This window comes from Malaclemys terrapin, chromosome 15 (assembly GCF_027887155.1).
Source record: "Malaclemys terrapin pileata isolate rMalTer1 chromosome 15, rMalTer1.hap1, whole genome shotgun sequence".
In the NCBI taxonomy this organism is placed as follows: domain Eukaryota; kingdom Metazoa; phylum Chordata; order Testudines; family Emydidae; genus Malaclemys; species Malaclemys terrapin.
The window spans coordinates 16,541,743-16,561,679 of record NC_071519.1 but is presented as its reverse complement, the minus strand read 5'-3'; the positions used below and the strand labels follow the sequence as shown (position 1 = coordinate 16,561,679).

General features: G+C 42.8%; 1 protein-coding gene across 4 annotated transcripts in view; it reads right to left on the bottom strand.

Moving 5' to 3' along the window:
* FEZ1 (fasciculation and elongation protein zeta 1) overlaps positions 1-19,937 on the bottom strand; it is a 157,164-nt gene that overhangs the window by 23,074 nt on the left and 114,153 nt on the right. For all 4 annotated transcript variants that reach the window (XM_054005452.1, XM_054005450.1, XM_054005451.1 and 1 more), the window contains one exon: positions 15,036-15,111. In XM_054005452.1, the coding sequence (XP_053861427.1) occupies positions 15,036-15,111 (76 nt within the window). The remainder of the gene's footprint in view (positions 1-15,035; positions 15,112-19,937) is intronic.

Sequence of the window (19,937 nt, the reverse complement as noted above, 5' to 3'; positions counted from 1 at the left end):
AGGTAGTTGAAGGCTGCTATCAAATCCCCCCCTCTCTCCTCTTCTGCAGACTAAATCAGCCCAGTTCCCTCAGCCTTACCTCAGAAGTCATGTGCCCCAGCCCCCTAATCATTTTTGTTGCCCTCCGCTGGACTCTCTCCAATTTGTCCACATCCCTTCTGTAGTGGGGGGCCCAAAACTAGATGCAATACTCCAGATGTGGCCTCACCAGTGCCAAATAGAGGGGAATAATCACAATGCTCCTACTAATGCAGCTCAATATGCCATTAGCCTTCTTGGCAACAAGGGCACACTGACACATATCCAGCTTCTCATCCACTGTAATCCCCAGGTCCTCTTCTGGAAAACTACCGCTTAGCCAGTCGGTCCCCAGCCTGTAGCAATGCATGGGATTCTTCCATCCTAAATGCAGGACTCTGCATTTGTCCTTGTTGAACCTGATCAGATTTCTTTTGGCCCAAACCTCCAATTTGTCTAGGTCACTCTGGACCCTATCCCTACCCTCCAGCATATCTACCTCTCCCCCAAGTTTAGTGTCATCTACAAATTTGCTGAGGGTGCAATCCATCCCATCATCCAGATCATGAATGAAGATGCTGAACAAATCCGACCCCAGGACCGACCCGAGGCACTCCACTTGCTTGATGTCTAGTTGGCAGCCAGTAGCCATTGATCACTACCTGTTGAGCCCAAGTATCTAGCTAGCTTTATTCATCCAATCCATACTCCTTTAAGTTGCTGGCAAGAATACTATGGCAAAGCTTTTGATATGGTCTCCCAAAGTCAAGGTATATCACGTCCACCGCTTTCCCCATAGCCACAGAGCCAGTTATCTTGTCATAGAAGGCAATCAGGTTAGTCAGGCATGACTTGCCCTGGGTGAATCCATGTTGGCTGCTCCTTATCTGGGTGTATCTCATTTAATCATTTTGCCACCATTGCAGGGACCTCAAGCACTGGTGCACCTCAGTCCCTCCTATTCTCTGCTTGTGACACATAATAGTCTAAGCTTTTGTGGGCTGTGACACTGAGCTCATTTTCATTGCAAATCCCATACCTGCCACTAGGTCACAAGTGAAAGCTAATGCCATCACTACTAAACTTTTGTGGACATCAAAACAGTCAGTGGACAAACAGTGGCAACACATCTGTGGCTAGCAGAGGCACAAATGAATATTCTGGGGGTCACATGCTCCTCAGATTTTCAGGACGCCTCTGGCACAGATGCCCGGCATCTCAGGCAGCTCTGCCCCTGGCAGTGGCACTCTCAATGTGTCTGTGCAGTGCTGGGAGGGAGGACGCAGCAAGGTGGCTGACTGCCAGCTGAGTTTCTCTCCCACCACATGGGGCTACTTCACCTTCCCTGTTGCTGGAGTCCCACACATTGCCTCTGCCTTCACCCCCTGACTCACCTCGGTGGAGGGTCTGCAAAGCAGGCAGCAATGCTGGGACTCCAGCTGCAGGGAAGGCGAGGCAGACCCCCTGTGGTGGGGAAGGAACTCAGCTGGCAGCCAGCCACCCTGTTGCTTCCTCCCTCCCCAGGCTGCAGGGACACAAGAAGAGTGCCACTGCCAGAGAGAGTGCTGCCTCCTCGCTGCTGGGTGCCTGTGCCAGAGGTGTCCCAAGAAATCTGTGGGAGCACATGACCCTGCACCCCCCCATGTCTTCTCTGCATACAGTATTACAGACAAGTCCACCATCAACGTCAGCAAGTGATGTCCACATGTGCTCCAGCATCCCAATGTTTTAGACCATTCACAAATAAAAAGATTGATGCAGCCATTGCAGCCACAAAATTGGGGAGGGGGAGAAGTAGCAGGAAAAGATGGTATCTATCCGGAGTTCCTATATAACCTGGGTCCACTGGCATCGAAATGGATGATGCAGCTTTTCACCAATATCCTGGAGAGCAGTGCAATTCCCCATGTGTGGAGAGAAACCAGAGTCACTGCGTTCCTAAAGCCTGGAAAACCTGCAGATCAGCCTTCTAGTTATACCCAATCTCCTGCTTGAGCACTGCCTACAAGGTGATGGCGCGTATGATTCTGAACTGAATTGGGCCCACTGTGAATGCCATCCTACCCAAGGAGCAATCGGGTTTTTAACGCCACAGAAGTTGCTGCAACCAGGTCCTGGCCCTCACTAAAAACACTGACCAATGAAAACTCAAGACACCGGTTCTGCTTTCATCTGTCAGTGGCATATGACAGTCTGGAACAATGGTCTGCTACTGAAACTGGCCAAACTGACTCCCTGTGTGTAAATTCTCAGGCTGCTGAACACCATGCTTAGCAGCTGAAAAATGCGCATATACCTTGGAGGTCAAACCAGCAAGCCGTACACAATGGGCTACCACAAGGCTCTCTACATGGTCTGACATGCTTCAATGTATACATGAGAAGTATGCCTGAAACAATAGGGCAGAAATTGGCATATGATGATGATTTGGCACTCACAATTCAAGCCTGTAGCCTTAAAGAATTTGAAGTGACCCTTACATCTGACCTTAAGATCATGGAGGAATACTTCCAAAAATGGCAGCTGAGACCAAATCTGAGCAAAGGTCATCTCTACTTTCCACCTTGGCAACAGAATCACACAGAACACTAACTGTTCTGTTTTGTGGTGAAACTGCATTATGAACCAAAGCCAACATACTTTAGTGTGATTCTTGACCATGCATGGACCTTTCATAACCACCTCAAGAAAGCAGCCTCTAATGTTGATGTGAGTATTTGCTTTATTCAAAAGCTAGTGGGAACAAACTGAGGATCAACTGTCTCAGTGCTACAAACATCAGCCTTGGCCCCGGTATACTCAATTGCAAAGTACTGTTCACCAGTGTGGACAAGAAGCTGCCATACCCAGCTTGTGGACAGGCATCTGAATCAGACCATGCAAATCATCATGGGAACTTCAAAATAAACATCTCTACTTTGGCTTTTTGTATTAATGAACATCAAATCTCCAGCTATCTGTTGAGAGACAGCCACAGCACGAGAACTTAAATGTGCCGAAGACTATGCAGAACTTTCCATCTGGCAGGTTATGGATAACATACCCCAACAACACCTGAAATCACAAAAACCACTATGGGCGACATGTGACCTCCTCATGTCTCTGGAGCCGGTTGGAGAAGGGTAAAGTGTCTGGACCTCATCTACCATCCCAAACAAATACAGTTACTGACCCAACAAGCTGCCCTCATGGTTTTGACCTTCCATGCAGACTTTGGACCACATCAAACTGCATCCAAACAAACCACAGAAGATGCCTCTACTTGATGCACAAGTGAAAAAAATCAAAGACTCCCTTTTGAGTGACTGTGGTGAGAACATCCAAACCATCTAACACAGCATAAGGCAATGCCCCAAATATGTGAATTGTATGATCTACACAATGTCAGAGAAGGCCTTGAAATGGCTTATGGACCTACCATTGCATCTATAGAATGTTACTCTACAGATGCCATATGCACAAGAGAGATTTTGGTGGTTTGGTTTAGTGTGCAGGTGTTGGGTGCTGTTGGTGGTCTGTGATATACCAGAGGTCAAACTACATGATCTGGTGGTCCTATCAGGCCTTAAACTCTATGACTTTTATTTAGAAATTTTGGTGCTCAGAGATTATGCTGATTATGCCCTAGAAAATGTAACTTAGAAAGATTATAGAAGGGTTGAATTTGCTTTGATGCCTTTGACATGAAAAAGGCCCAGCATTTGCCTTTTTCTCTAAAGGCTACAAGCAACCTTGAGGATCTATGAATTTGCTTGGTGCCATCCAGTAATATATAATTACAGCTTTTTTAACATCCAGACTGTGCCCTTCCCTGGAAGATCATGGGAAGATGGGGAGAAAAACTGGACTATAATGAATTGTTTAAAAGGACACCTTTTGGCAAACATTTTTGGATGTGGCTGTCACAATACCATGTCCTTGTGAGAGACCATATAAAGAGGGTCAGCCGGGAAGGCTTCAATCTCACAGACTGTCCTAGCTGAGGTTTTGGCTTCTAGGAAGAAAATAAACTTCAGGGAAAGGCAATAGAAAGGGAGTCACCCAGTGATTTGGACTGAGCCTCCATTAGCTTAGTTAGGACAAGTTTAAATTGGTATTTTAGTCACCAAATTGACTGTCCTGGATTATTTCCCAATGCCCATGCAAATAATAAGCTCATAGAGGCCATAACAAATACGTAGCTCCTGAGAGCTGGCCACCCTGTGGATCTGGACTTTGTGTTAGAATTGCAGGTGAAGGCTGATCTCTTGCCAGGGACTGACCATAAACTCCATGTTTAAAATTTGATTGCTACACAGTTTCATAGGTGAAACTGAGAAAACACAGGAGTCCTCCCCCCCCCCCCCCCAAGATAGTCAGATACAACAGGAAGACCATATTTAAGCAGGTGGGAAGAAAACAAAAGAGAGAAGATGTGGGGGGGGGGGGAAGGAAAGAACCTAAATAAATAAACTTTGCCAACTTCCCATTAATTTTCTGTTAAGTGAATTTTCTACTTCATGTGCTTTTTTTAAAAATAAAAATATGCAAAACACCATGGGTTAGATTCACAAAGGAATTTAGGCATGGCAACATTCTGTGTTTACATGCCTAACTTTTAGGAGCCTAGAAAATCACTGGGATTCACCAAGCCTGAGTTAGGTGCTCAGGGTTCCTATACAATGAATGGAGGGAGATAGGATCCTCTAAATGGGATTCACAAAAAACAGCACACTACCAGCTCTCTGCCTTAGCTAGCCAATGGTAAATAGCAAGGTGACGGGTGTGTGCTAAGCCCCCCTCCCCTCTCAGGGAGTTTAGAGCTTCCCCCGATTGGGAAATCTCAGCTACAAAACCTCTCTGGGAACTAGGCACCTATGCCAGTTTTTGCAAGAAGCAGGGGTAGGGAAGGATGATGGCAACAACATCCTTCCTCATATTGTTTAGCCCCAGTGGACCCTGAGATGTGGGAGACTCCTGATTTAAGCCACCTTCACCTCCACACTCAAAGTGGAGAAGGGATCTGAACAGGGCTCCACTACTTTGGGACATGCCCTAACCACTGAGCTGTAGGATATTTTCTTTGTGGTCTTCCTCAGTCTCTTCTGTTGAATTACAGAAATGTTGGGCTGAAAGCAACCTTGAGAAGTTGTCCAGTCCAGCCCTCTTTACTAAGGCAGGACCAAGTAAACTACATTATCCCTGAGAGGTGTTTCTCCAACCTGTTCTTAAAAACCTCCAGTGATGGGGATTCCATAACTTCTCTGGGAAGCCTATTCCAAAGCTTAACTATCCTTAGTTAGAAATATCCTTATAGTTTTCCCAATATCTAATCCAAATCTCCCTTGTTGCAGATTAAGCTGATTACTTAATGTTTTACTTTCAGTGAACATGGAGAACAATTGATCACTGTTCTCTTTATAACAGCCCTTAACATGTTTGAAGGCTGTTATCGGGTTCCTCCTCAGTCTTCTTTTCTCAAGACTAAAGATATCCGATGTTTTAAATCTTTCCTCATAGATCAGGCTTTTATCTTTTTTTAGCTCTCCTCTGGACTTTCTCCAATTTGTCCACATCTTTCCTAAAGTGTGGAGGCCAGACAATACTCCAGCTGAGGCCTCACCAATGCTGAATATAGTAGGACAATTACCCCCCAATGTTTTACCTATGACAAGTATGTAAGAGAGGTAAATAGCGGGATCCCACAAGGATCTGAACTGGGATCAGTTCTGTTCAACATATTCATAAATAATCTGGAAAAAGGGGTAAACAGTGAGGTGGCAAAGTTTGTAGATGATAACTACCTTGAGTAATTTTGTATGTCCACAGCAGACTGCAAAGAGTTACAAAGGGATCTCACAAAACTGGGCAACAAAATGGCAGATGAAATTCAATGCTGATAAATACAAAGTAATGTATATTGGGAAACATAATCCCAACTATACATACAAAATTAGCTGTTACTCAAGAAAGAGATCTTGGAGTCATTGTGGATAGTTCTCTGAAAACATCTGCTCAATCTTCAGTGACTGTCAAAAAAAGCTAACAGAATGTTAGGAACCACGAGAAAAGGGATAGATAAGACAGAAAATATAATGCTACTATATAAAGTCATGCTACACCCACCCCTTGAATACGGTATACAGTTCTGGTCCCCCCCAATCTCAAAAAACATGAATTAGAATTGAATAAAGTGCAGAGAAGGACAACAAAAATGATTGGGGTATGGAACAGCTTCCGTATGAGGAGAGAGTAATAAGACTGGGACTTTTCAGCTTGGAAAATAAATGACTGGGGGGGGATATGATAGAGGTCTATGAAGTCATGAATAGTGTGGCAAAAGAGAATAAGGAAGTGTTATTTATCCCTTCACTTAACATATGACAAATGATTAAAGGTCTAGAAAACATGACTATGAGGGAAGAATGAAAAGATTGGGTTTGTTTAGTCTGGAGAAGAGAAGAATGAGAGGGGACATGATAACAGTTTTCAAGTATATAAAAGGTTGCTGCAAGGAAGAGGGAGAAAAAAAAGTGTTCTACTTAACTTCTGAGGATAGGACAAGAAGCAATGGGCTTAAACTGTAGCACGGGCACTTTAGGTTGGACATTAGGAAAAACTTTCTGTCAGGGTGGTTAAGCACTAGAATAAATTGCCTAGGAAGGTTGTGGAAACTCCGTCATTGGAGATTTTTAAAAGCAGGTTAGACAAACACCTGTCTGGGATGGTCTAGATAATACTTAGTCCTGCCATGAGTGCCGGGGACTGAACTAGATGACCTTCAAGGACCCTTCCAGTCTGACAATTCTGTGATTGAACGAACCAGGTGCCACCCAATAAAATAAATACGTGGCAGGTTTAAAACTAATATAAAGAAGACTCCTTCACACAACACACAGACAACCTATGGAACTCATTCCCAGGGGTGCTGTAAAAGCCAAAAGCATAAATGGGTTAAAAAAATTAGGTAAGTCCATGGAGAATAGGTCCATCAGTGGCTATTAGCCAAGATGCTCAGGGACATAACCCCATGGTCTGAGTGTCCATAAACCTCTGTGTAAAGGTGTGAGACTCACCCCTGTGGTACCTCCTGCTGGTCATCTTAGGGAATTAGCTCTTTTCCAGCCTGGGCGCCCTCTGCAGGCCGGTGTCCCTCTTGTAGCTAGCTCTGTGTCCCTCCCAGACCCCGGTGCCCCTTTACCCTGGGACTGCCCCCTGGCAATATCCCACCAGTCCCTATGGGTCTCCCCTCTCTGGGAAACCCCCAACCCTCTAATCCCCACCTTGCCTCAGTCTGGGCTACTGCCAGTCATCATCTAGCCCCCTGGGGCAGACTGCAGTGTAAAAGCCACTCATCATAGGCAAGGGGGTTCAGACCTGCTGCCTTCCAGTACCTCTATGGGCCTTGGACCAAGCCCAGCAACCTGGTGAGTTGCCAGCCTGGAGCTCCCCTGCTCCTCTGGCCCTTCCCCAGCCCTGCTTCACTTCCAATAGCTTTTCTGCAGGCAGCTAGGCTCTGCTCTCTCCCAGCCTGGAGAGAGACTTCTCTTTTTGGGCCTCTGGCTCATAGCCTTTTTATACAGGCCAGCTGCAGCCTGATTGGGGCGTGGCCCAGCTGCAGCCACTTCCCCAATCAGCCCAGCTTAGCTGCTCTCAACCACAACCTTCTCCCAGGGCTGACTTTAACCCCTTTTCCACTGGAGTAGGGGAGCCGCCCCACTACACTCTGACTGCTAGAAGCTGGGACTAGATGACAGGTGATGGATCACTCGATAAATTGCCATTCTGTTCACTCCCTCTGAAACATCTGGCCCTACTCACTGTTGGAAGATGGGATACTGGGCTACATGGACCATTGGTCTGACCTAGTATGTCCATTTTTATGTTCTTACTCCAGAATGATATTATAACCCTCAGATCCTTTTCAGGAACACTACCCACCTAGCCAGTTATTCTCCATTTTGTATATATGCATTTGATTTTTCCTTCCTAGATGTAATACTTTTAACTTATCTTTACTGAATTTCATCTTGTTGATTTCAGGACAATTCTCCAATTTGTCGAGATTATTTTGAATTCTAATCCTGTCTTTTAATGTGCTTGAATCCCCTCCCAGTTTTGTGTCATCCACAAATTTTATAAGCGTTCTCTCCACTCTGTTATCCAATTATCAGAGGGGTAGCCGTGTTAGTCTGAATCTGTAAAAAGCAACAGAAGGTCCTGTGGCACCTTCTGTTAGTCTCAAAGGTGCCACAGGACCCTCTGTTGCTTTCTGTTATCCAAGTCATTAATGAAAATATTGAATAGTACCAGATCCAAGACTGACACACTAGATACCTTTTCCCAGTTTGAAAGTGAACCTTTGGTAACTACTCTTTGAATAATGTCTTTCAACAAGCTAACCACTCACTTTCTAGTAATTCATCTAGATGGCATTTCCCTAGTTTTCTTGTGGGAATGTCATCTCAGACTATATCAAAAGCCTTACTAAAATCAAGATATATCATGTCTATTTCTTCCCCACCCCCATCTACTGGTCAGTAACCCTGTCATAGAAGGAAATTAGGTTGTTTTGGAATTATTTATTTTTTGACAAATCTATGCTGGCTATTCCTTGCACCCCTATTATCCTCTGGGTCAGTGGTTTTCAAACTGAGGCACACGAGCTCTCGTCAGGGGGGTACATGAGAAAAATCCTGTAATGGAGGACAATGTATTTTATTTAATAAGATTTAAAATGTAATCATAGATATATTATGACCGTATCTCAGATTGGGTATTATTATTAAGAAAGAGGTTCACAGCCTAAAAAGTTTGAAACCCCCCGCTCGAGGCGCTTACAAACTAATTGTTTAATACTTTGTTGCAGTATCTTTTCAGGTATCGAAATTAGGCAGACCCATCTATAACTTCCTTAGTCCTCTTTGTTCCCTTTGTTTGTCCTTCTCCAGTCCTCTGGGCCCTCACCCATCCTCCATGAGTTCTCGAAGATAATCACTAATTGTTCCGATATTGCTTCAGCAAGTCTCTTAAGTATTCTAGGATGAATTTCATCAGGCCTTGTCGACTTGAATACATCTAACTTACCTAAACATTCTTTAACCTGTTCTTTCCCTATTCTGGCATGTGTTCCTTCCCTCTTGTTAATATTAATTGTGTCAAGTATCTGGTCACAATTAATCTTTTTGTCCATGTTTCCACTTTTTCCTAGGATTCCTTTTTAATTTTCAAGTTATTATTGAGCCATATTGCTTCTTACTGTTCTTTCCATCTGTCCTTCACCTTGGGATAATTTGCTGTTGTGCCTTTAATATTCCCACATCCCACATCACACACACATATACACTGTCTCTGTGTCTCTCTCTCACACACACAGTCTCTATGTATCTCACTCTCACACACACTCTCTCTGTCTTACACACACTGTGTCTCACACACACATACAGTCTCTCTCATACATACACACACACTGTCTGTCTCACAAATATACGCACAGACTGTCTGTGTCTCACATATACACAAACACTGTCTCTCTCACACACTGTTTCTGTATCTCACACACACGCACACTGTCTGTCTCTCTCATGCACACATACAGTTTCTCTGTGTGTGTGTATGTGTGTGTGAGAGAGAGAGAGAGACACACACACAGTCTCTGTCACACACACAGTCTTTCTAGGGTGACTGGGTGTCCTGATTTTATAGGGACAGTCTCGATTTTGGGGACTTTTTCTTATATAGGCACCTATTACCCCTCATCCCTGTCCTGATTTTTTACACTTCCTATCTGGTCACCCTAAGTCTCACACATACACACACAGTCTCACTCTTTCGCGCACACAAACACACTGTCTCTGTCTCACACACTCTGTCTCTGTCTCACATACGCAATGTCTCCGTCTGCCTCTCATTCACACACAGTCTCTGTGTCTCTCTCATGCACACACATACACACACTCTCTCTGTCACACACACATACATAGTCTGTGTCTCTTCTCACACACACTGTCTCACACACATACACACGATCTGTGTGTGTCTGTCTCTCATACACAAACCAACAAAATTGTCTGTTTCCTGGTAGTTTTGAATGTACTGGCATTGAAAGTCTGCATGCACTGCCGTGTTTGTTGTTAGGTTCTTATTTCTCTCACTTTTGAGTGCTGAGTGTATATATGCATAGTTAAAGAGTGGATTGGGTGTGTTTGATCAAAAGCAGTTTTAGCCGTTGAGGAGATGTGAAGCACTTTACTTGGATCTAATTGTTAGAGGGCGTTTAAAGTCCAACAAGCTCACAAAAACATTTAGACCAACATTTTCAAGAGCAGCCAGTAAACTCTAAGTTCCTCAATTTAAATTAAAGGACTGCCCCATTTATCCTAATAATCCTGGAATTTTTTATGAACTAAAGAACTTTACAAGTTGCCATTGTTTATGTATTTATTTATTATATTCTAGCACATAGAAGCTGCAACCAAGATCAGAGCCTCATTGTATTAGACAGTGTACAAACAGGGGCCCTTATCTTACAAAGACTTAATACATGCACCTATCTTACAGTGTGTAAAGTGAAGCATATAAGTAAAGATTTGCAGGATCAGGGCCATAGAATAAGAGACAGTCCCTCCCCCCAAAGAACTCACAATCTAAATAGACAGGGCATACATGGAGTGGGACAAAGAATATAATATGCAAGCAAAGTGAATGGAGGTATAGTTTACAAATGTCATGTTAGTTCCGCAATTATTTCTTTTTATTAATTTTTGGATTTTTTTTCCTATCTATATTCAATGAAGGCAGGAAGAGGTTTACTAAAAGGAAAAATAAGGGAAGGGAGAGGAGAGGGGGACATGGAGGATAACTTGAGTGAGACGGTAGTGAAGAGACTTGAGGGAGACGGAGAGGGATTCCAGAGGGTAGAGCCAGAGCCAATCGTTAGAAGAAAGAACATGTCTAATGTAGAAAGCATATTCTCATGACAGCATCAATGTCCCATGGTGCCTGCTGCTGAAACTGCTTTTGTAGCTGCTTCAGCTGGCTTGAGTCGCTGTGCCCTGGAGTTTCTCTTTTCCCTGAGCCTACATGAGTAGGGGCTGGATAGGGCCTAGTGTCCCTAGAAGGTGGTTTCCCTTATATAGTTCTCAGTTCGGCCTCATCACCTTGCCACATCCACACACTCTGATGCTGCTGAAAATGCTACTGGTAGCTTAGCAGTTTACGCTTTTGAATCATTGAGAACTGTCTGGCATTGTTGCTGAAGAGAGGATGGTTGCCAGACTGCCACTCCCATCAACACCCATGAGAACTGTTTTCTAAATGGATACTCACAAAAAGGAAGAAAGGGATGAAGTGCAGAGAACCAGAGTTCACTTATTTGATCCTGCTTTCTTTCTATATCCTCTCTCTTTTTCTGATTTTTTCCCATTCTGGAGATCTACCTGGCAGCAGCATCCATACCATCCAAGGATGCTTGAAGAGTGGTTCTGGCCAATAATTGGCCCACTGAGATGATGGACTGCAATTGCTCCCTATGTAATGTATGCATATATAATTTATATTTGGCCAGGCCTGATAGTTCACGATCCTGAATTGCAGGGTTGCTGAAGAGTAGAACTTCCATCCAAAGTGATCCTGTCTCTTTTGGTCTCTGTCATATGGGGTAGACTTGGAAAAGTGTAGTCTACCCTGCTCATTTACTGCATCCACCACCAGGGAGTTAGGAGGAGGGTGTGAGAACAAAGAATCAGAATCCTTAGGGGGAACATAATACTTCTTAGCCACCCGTTTACACATTGGTGGAATGGCAGCAGGTATTTGCTTCGCAGTCTTAGCTTGATCCAGGAGTTTCTCACTAATGGGTAACACTGCCCTAGAGGTTGTTACTGACCGCAGGATATCCAACAGTTTGTGCTGTGAGTGAATCCTGAACCTCCTTGAATGGAATCTGAAGACTGTCAGCTACCCTATAGAGGTGTTGAAATTTCCAAAAATCATTGGTCATGGAAGGTGGTGAAGGCATAACTGCTTCCTCTGGAGATGAGGATGAAATAGGTGTTTGAGAGGTGACCTCTTTATCTGCCCTGGCCTCCTGCTCCTCAAATGTTTTCCTCAATGGGAAGGCTGTTTTTGGAGGAGAGGACCATATGACTCTGCCCTCCCTATGTGATGGTTGTAATGGACTGGGGCATAGGCAGTCTGGCCTACTGGTCATGACTGGGCTGAAGTCTGCTCATAAGGAGGTGGTTGTCACTGTGCAGGAGCTGGAGGGATCGCAAGATCCAGGTTCTGTAAGCAAGAGTGACGGTCAGGCTGGGGTTGAAGAACAGAGTTCAGAGGCAGTACCAGGTTAGAACTAAGAGTCAGGAATCAGGGTCAGAGTCAGGCTGGAGTTGAAGATTGGAGATCAGGAGATCACACAGGGTCTGACATTGCAGCAGGCCGAAGTCTGTGTGATTGCCCAGACGACTTCCTGGGACAACTCCTGGCATTAAATAGAGAGCTTGGAAATCAGAGGGCTGCAGGATACCATCACTCTGGGTCTCTTGGGCAGCATTTCCTGCCACACCTATCACAGTGTTCCCTGTCTGTGCCTCTGCGTGGTCTCCTGGTGTCAGTGTGGGACTACCAGTGATCCCAGGCTCCGCAGATCTTGGTTCTAGTCCTGGGGTTCTTACACTGGTCCCAGTATGTCCATTGCAGGGGACCCACATAGGAGGGGGAGTTGCAGGCAGGGTTGGTTCCATCACCCTTGATGACAAGTGTGATCTTCCCTGTGACTGAACAGATATGTTGGAGAACTCTGAACAGAAATATAAAACACCAACTGGATGTCTCCTTCATCCTCCTCAATATCATCCAATGGAGGAGCACCCACAGAAAAGGATGGAGAGTCCTGTTCTACCTGACGATGGGGACCCATGGTACTGACAGACACATGGTACCCACAAGAACTGAGGATTCCAGTTTTGTCCATTACAGACAGGTCCATAGATTATTAGAACTATTGGACCAGAGTGGAGCACCCATAGGGCAGTACTCAAAGAAGAACACACATTTCCATTTTCAGTCTCTTTTTACAAGTAAAGGAATGAAGGAGAGCAGTTTGAAAAAAATCATATGAAAAAATTTACTTTTCAGAGAAAAATTGAAGCAAAACATTTTTGTCTGAAAACTTGTAGTTTGAAACCGAAAAGTTAAATTTGGAAATGCCATCATAGTGTCTCTTGGAGTCTTAATTTTGGGTCCCTCATTCCCTTCTATGGGCCAGGCTACATGGCTGGTCTACAGCTCCCAAGATTCATCACAATTTCCCTAGAATTAAGTTTCTAAACTCAAAATATGCTGTGTTCTAAGTGTACTAGAAATAAAATATGGACAATCTACAAAATAGTTGCCCTGGGCAATATATATCACATAGAGTTTGATGCCCAATTGTTTACAAATGACGGGTTGATTTTGAGTGTCTGAACTTGGGCAACCAAATTTGGGATACCCCAAATCAGTGGCTGCATTGACAAATTGGGCCTGAATGATTTGTGGGTTCTCAAAATGACTTACTGTGTGATCTTGGACAAGTCATGTCATGTCCCTGTGACCATCTGTAAAACATGGGTGGTAATACTTCCCAATCCGTAGGGTGCTGTTAGAGGTACTGGCTATAAGTGGTTTCCATTATATACAGGGTTTACAGTTTGGTTCAATAGCTCTCAGCACCCTCACTATAAAAATTGTTCCAGCACCTCTGTTGCAAGCCGGAGGTTTCAATCAGTAATGTTTGTAAAGCCCTTAGAATTCCTTTGATGGGAAGACAGAGTACAGTATGCTACATTATAGAGTGGTCAGATTCACTTTTGTTTTCTGTAACTTTCATTTCCTGTTTTCACTTCATGTGTTAAAGTTTCATCTTTCAATGATTCTTGTTAATCTTTCTGTCCACTTGGCATCCTATGGGGGAGGGAGGGCACACATGACAGATATTAATCATGTCGCTAATGCGCTGCTGGAAAGCGCTCTGGGACCATGGTGATGTGGGCAGGACAAGAATCTCTAGTGAACAGAATAGAAAGCCCTTAATTCAGGGGACTGTGAATGTAGGGTTGGTTGTTCTTCAAAGAACACTGAGAGATGTCTTCTATCTCAATAAAAATAATTTCTTAAATATAACATATGTTTTCAGCACAACCTGATGCAATTTTACACACTAATTAATTATGCAAAAAAAAGGTTTTATCCTTGGTAACCTTTCCGGAAAGTTTTTTGGTACTAGAGACAAGCAGTTTTTGACACTGCTCACAAACTGACACTTATACAGAAACTGTATAAAACAGCCATTGATAGCACTCCTTTCAGAAGAACAGGAGCCAGTGTTTGCTTCATTTAATACAATACACAGTTGCCATGGAGACACAGAAGGAACCGAAGGAGTTTCCCAGAATGTACCAGGCTTGTCACAACATATCAGCCTTCTATTTTCTGTTCTAAGTTAGAGTTAGGGGCTAAATTCATTAACTAATAGATGTTGGATGTTTATGAAATACCTTTTAACCTACAAAATGTTCTTGCACATGCTATTTTTCCAGTATAGAAAGCTGGAAGTTAATTGCCAGCCAAAAGAAAAGTCTAATAGTTTGAAATCAGATAAATAAGGAAGAAGAACGTTATTTGTTTGTAGGAATTTGAAAAACACCCTCTCCTTGTGCTATCCTGAAAGAACACAGCCTTTCTTGCCTTTTCTTATTTTGGCTAATGTCTCATTCAGCTCCGCTCTGAACATATAAGCCTGCAAATGAAACCCAGTGCATATGATTGTCGTGAAATGTAGACATTTCTTCAAAGAGAGCCTCAGTCCCACATCTGCTGGGATTTGGGATTTCTAGGTCAGAACCAAGCTCAGTAGAGTCAAAATGATAGAGGGTCTAATATCCTGTTGAATTTCACAAGTCCTTCTACACCCAAATGGCCCTATCACTGACAGACCCTAAAAAGATACCGTAACACGGCATTCTGATATAATATGTATGGCAAACCCAGGAACTTACTGTTTGTCAGCATCTGCAGATCTTCCACAGAGGGAGGCGACCCTTTCTTCTCATACGGAATAACCGTGTTCAAATACTAGAAAGGAATGACAGGTACCATTATTCTCTCGCCATTGCAGGGCAAGCTAATGTGATGGAAGCATGAAACCAAATTGCTTACAGAATCGTGTGAGATATGAAAGAAACGAAATCAAACAAAAAACTCTACTAAGTAAAGAGGCTAGTGCTCTAGAAAATAATCTTCAATTCAATAATATTATATATTGGTATGACAAACAATGCAATTGGTAATGTTTGTAAAGCCCTTGGAATTCCTTTGATGGGAAGACAAAGAACGGTATACTGCATTATAGAGTGGTCAGATTCACTTTTGTTTTCAGTAACTTTCATTTCCTGTTTTCACTTCATGTGTTAAAGTTTCATCTTTCAGTGATTCTTGTTAATCTTTCTGTCCACTTGGCATCCTATGGGGGAGAGAGGGCACACGTGACAGACCACCTATGCCCCAGTCCATTACAACCAGCAGCAATTCATCAGACCACTGGTACAATCAGATTCTGCAGTTTTCCGGCTCAATTTTTAATGGAAAGTCTTTATTTACTTTTGAACAGCTAAAGAAACATTTTTCTTGGGGCTTCTCTACACAGGGACATCCAGGAAAATTAATCCAAATTAACTAAAGGTGTGAATTTGAAGTGGATTAGTTAAACATCCTTAAATCCCATGTAGATACTATTATTCAGAATTATAGTGGCTTCAGTTTGGATTAAGTTTCCTGGATGTAGACAAACTGTTACTCGCATTTATGTTTTGGTGTTGCAGGAGATGGTGTCTCTTAATTGATTGCACATTTCTTCCTGTTTCAGTTTTGTTACTGTAATTTTTTACTGTTATTTTCCACCTCAGGTTTATGGTCACTGATTCGGTAGTTGTTCTGTTTTTATTTTGCACTCATTCTGGTGGCTTAGGTTTGAGAGCATCATTGAATTTGGGGTAGGGTTAGTTTGTTCTACAGGTCAGACAGAGTTGTGGGCACATGGAAGTGATCTTACATACAAATGGATTATTTATTTCTTTGAATTCAGTTTTTAATCCTCTAGTGTGGGGCCTGTCAAATTTTTTCATGGTGTGAGCTATTTCTTGACAGAAATTGAAAACTCCTCTCACATTCACGAATGTAGAGACCCACCCCATTATGTAACATCTCTGTGAAGGCTACAGTAACTATTTATATGGAAAAGTCATATGAAGAAGGTATGTAGTGCATGTTTAGCTCTCTTCTAATGCAATCTTGCAGAGGGAAACAAGCCAAAAAGCCAGCACTATGTGCCTGATCCTGCCCCCAATGAAGAAACACTGGAATGCGTTACCTAGGGAGGTGGTGGAATCTCCTTCCTTGGAGGTTTTTAAGGCCCGGCTTGACAAAGCCCTGGCTGGGATGATTTAGTTGGGAATTGGTCCTGCTTTGAGCAGGGGGTTGGACTAGATGACCTCTTGAAGTCCCTTCCAACCCTGATATTCTATGATTCTATTCTAAGTCAATAGATAATCTTCTCCTGACTGTGGTAGAGCAAAATCAAACCCTATGTGACTATCCACCTCCCTCCAGACCACCGCTGGTCCACAGAGCAAAGCTTATGAACTATAGCTTTTTTGGGTTTGGGTGAATAGAGCATTTGTTGTTGTGGTTGTTTTATCTCTCTATTACTCTGGGTGTGTAGAGGGCTCTTTGTACGGGACTGTTACTGTTAGGGCTTATCCAAAGCTCACTGAAGCCAGTGGGAATCTTTCCTTCAATATAGGCCTGGTCCACACTTAAAAGTTAGGTTGATATAGTTACAGTGCTCAGAGATGTGAAAAAATCACCCCCGCAAGAACTGTAGCTATACCAGTCTAACTCCCAATGTAGACACTGCTATACTGATGAAAGAAAACCCCCTTTTGCCTTTGTAGGAAGCATCTATATTACAGATCCACTGCTAAAGTGCCCACAATGTAGACATAGCTTAGTGTGCTTAGTGCAGTTGCATCTAAGTGCATGCAATGTAGAGCTTTACTGAACCCTGACGGACAATCTTTTCAGCCTCAGTTGGATACTTCCAAAAAAATTAGGATCAGCTTAGTACAGCACTAAACCACACCATGGTATGCAGTAAATAGTAGGCTACTTGTGTACTAATTATAGGCATTTTGGATTTGTGCCTAGAATCGCCAAAAACCTACTAATGCACATTCTCTATAATTACAATAGCTTCTTAAACTACATTTAAAATATTTTTTTAAAATTGAGTCAGAGTCATGGGAAGATTTCTCTTTTCCATCACTAGTTAAAATAGGCCATAGCCTAAAGAAAATGTTTAAAAAGTGGGGAAAAGAGTAGGAACACCATTTCTCTACAATTTTGACCAAATTCCCTACAAAAAAAACCCCACCACCATTAAGAGAATTTCACAGTGGCACAATTAAGGATTTAAGAATCTCACAGCATCAAAATTAAGGTTGCACACATAAGCTTAACTCTGCCCCCTTGTGCATATGTACTACAATACAGCCTGTAATTGCAATTACAGGCTGTATTGTAGTACATATGCACAAGGGGGCAGAGTTAAGCTTGCTACTATTAAGTACATATGCACAAGGGGGCAGAGTTAAGCTTGCTACTATTGCAAGTAGCACAATATAATATATTTTTCTATAACCTTACATATATAGATGTTGATTTAGACTTTTAATATACATTTTTCTTATCTCTAGGGTATTGATTCTAAAAATTTTGATAGTGGACCATGTTTTGTACATTTCCTCAAGTACAGCCTTCCTTAGCTTGAATTCAGGAGATAAGGCAACTAATTATGCAGCTAACTTTGTTGTATATTTACATGAGCTATATATGCTAGCAAATTTTCACTATCACTTTATGTTGTGGATTCTACAAATGCTATCCATGCATACCTAGTTATAGAAAAAATCCAGAAAAGTATCTAGCAAAACGATAGTTAAGATTACAGGTGTTCCCATTCTACCCCTTGTTTTTCAGTTGCTCGTAACTTTCCAAACTTTTTGGGCTGAAGTTTTCCAGTCCTGAAGCATGATTCTTCATTGACCTTGTGTGCACATGGGCAAGGCAACTGCATAATGGGTATAAATATTTTAGTTCTCATCCACTTAGCACTCATTTTGCCTAGCAGAATTGGGCCACTTTTCTTTGCTCAAAGGTGAATATACAGGGAAAGTTTGATGGACGATGGCCAGCCATTTTGGGAAATGAAAGATTAGAAAAAATATTTTCTGATTATATAATTTTTTGCCACATTTTTGACAGCTTTTGCACAAAAAAGATGGGATACCGACGATGTCTAGGTAAATGGCAGGCGACCAGCTTGGCTTAACAGTGAAATCCTTGCTGATCTTAAACACACAAAAAAAGCTTACAAGAAGTGGAAGATTGGACAAATGACCAGGGAGAAATATAAAAATATTGCTCAGGCAAGCAGGAGTGAAATCAGGAAGGCCAAATCACACTTGGAGTTGCAGCTAGCAAGAGATGTTAAGAGTAACAAGAAGGGTTTCTTCAGGTATGTTAGCAACAAGAAGAAGGTCAAGGAAAGTGTGGGCCCCTTACTGAATGAGGGAGGCAACCTAGTGACAGACGATATGGAAAAAGCTAATGTACTCAATGCTTTTTTTGCCTCTGTCTTCACAAACAAGGTCAGCTCCCAGACTGCTGCACTGGGCAGCACAGCATGCGGAGGAGGTGACCAACCCCCTGTGGAGAAAGAAGTGGCTCAGGACTATTTAGAAAAGCTGGACGAGCACAAGTCCATGGGGCCGGATGTGCTGCATCTGAGGGTGCTAAAGGAGTTGGCGGATGTGATTGCAGAGCCATTGGCCATTATCTTTGAAAACTCATGGCAATCGGGGGAGGTCCCGGATGATTGGAAAAAGGCTAATGTAGTATCCATCTTTAAAAAAGGAGGAGGATCCGGGGAACTATAGGCCTGTCAGCCTCACCTCAGTCCCTGGAAAAATCATGAAGCAAGTCCTCAAGGAATCAGTTCTGAAGCACTTAGAGGAGAGGAAAGTGATCAGGAACAGTCAGCATGGATTCACCAAGGGCAGTCATGCCTGACTAACCTAATTGCCTTCTATGACGAGATAACTGGCTCTGTGGATGAGGGGAAAGCAGTAAACATGTTATTCCTTGACTTTAGCAAAGCTTTTGATACGGTCTCCCACAGTATTTTTGCTGGCAAGTTAAAGAAGTATGGGCTGGATGAATGGACTATAAGGTGGATAGAAAGCTGGCTAGATCGTTGGGCTCAACGGGTAGTGATCAATGGCTCCATGTCTAGTTGGCAGCTGGTATCCTGAGGTCCCTTCCAACCCTGATATTCGATGATTCTATGATTCTAAATTGTCTGAACAAAATAGGGTGTAAAATGGGACTTACGTGGCACGTAGATCTTGTGTTGACCCTTTGCACAGGGGTGAATTTCACCCTGAATGAGGGGTTCTGGGAAATAGTAACCTGTCAAGAAAGACTATATCACAATGCAGAGTTAGCAGTCTTGATGTTCTTTAATATGGTTTTGCAGGGAATATAAAATAGTGTATTATTTGAGAAACAGTGTGTGATAATCTAACTAGTTATGGCTGTGAACATATTATGTATCATAAGGCATATGCATAAGACCAGGTTACGGTTGTGTGTATAGTCTTAACTTTTGCATTTCCTGACTTTTGAGTGACTAACCAGCTTAGAAAAATCTTGTAACACAGAATTTTTTCTATCAGATTTAATTTTGTATTCTGCAAAGAAAAAAAAGGATAGAAAAGAAAAACAAAGGAGGGGGAGGGGAAAAGAAAGGCCAAGGTGTCCCACTAAAAAAATGTCAAAACTCC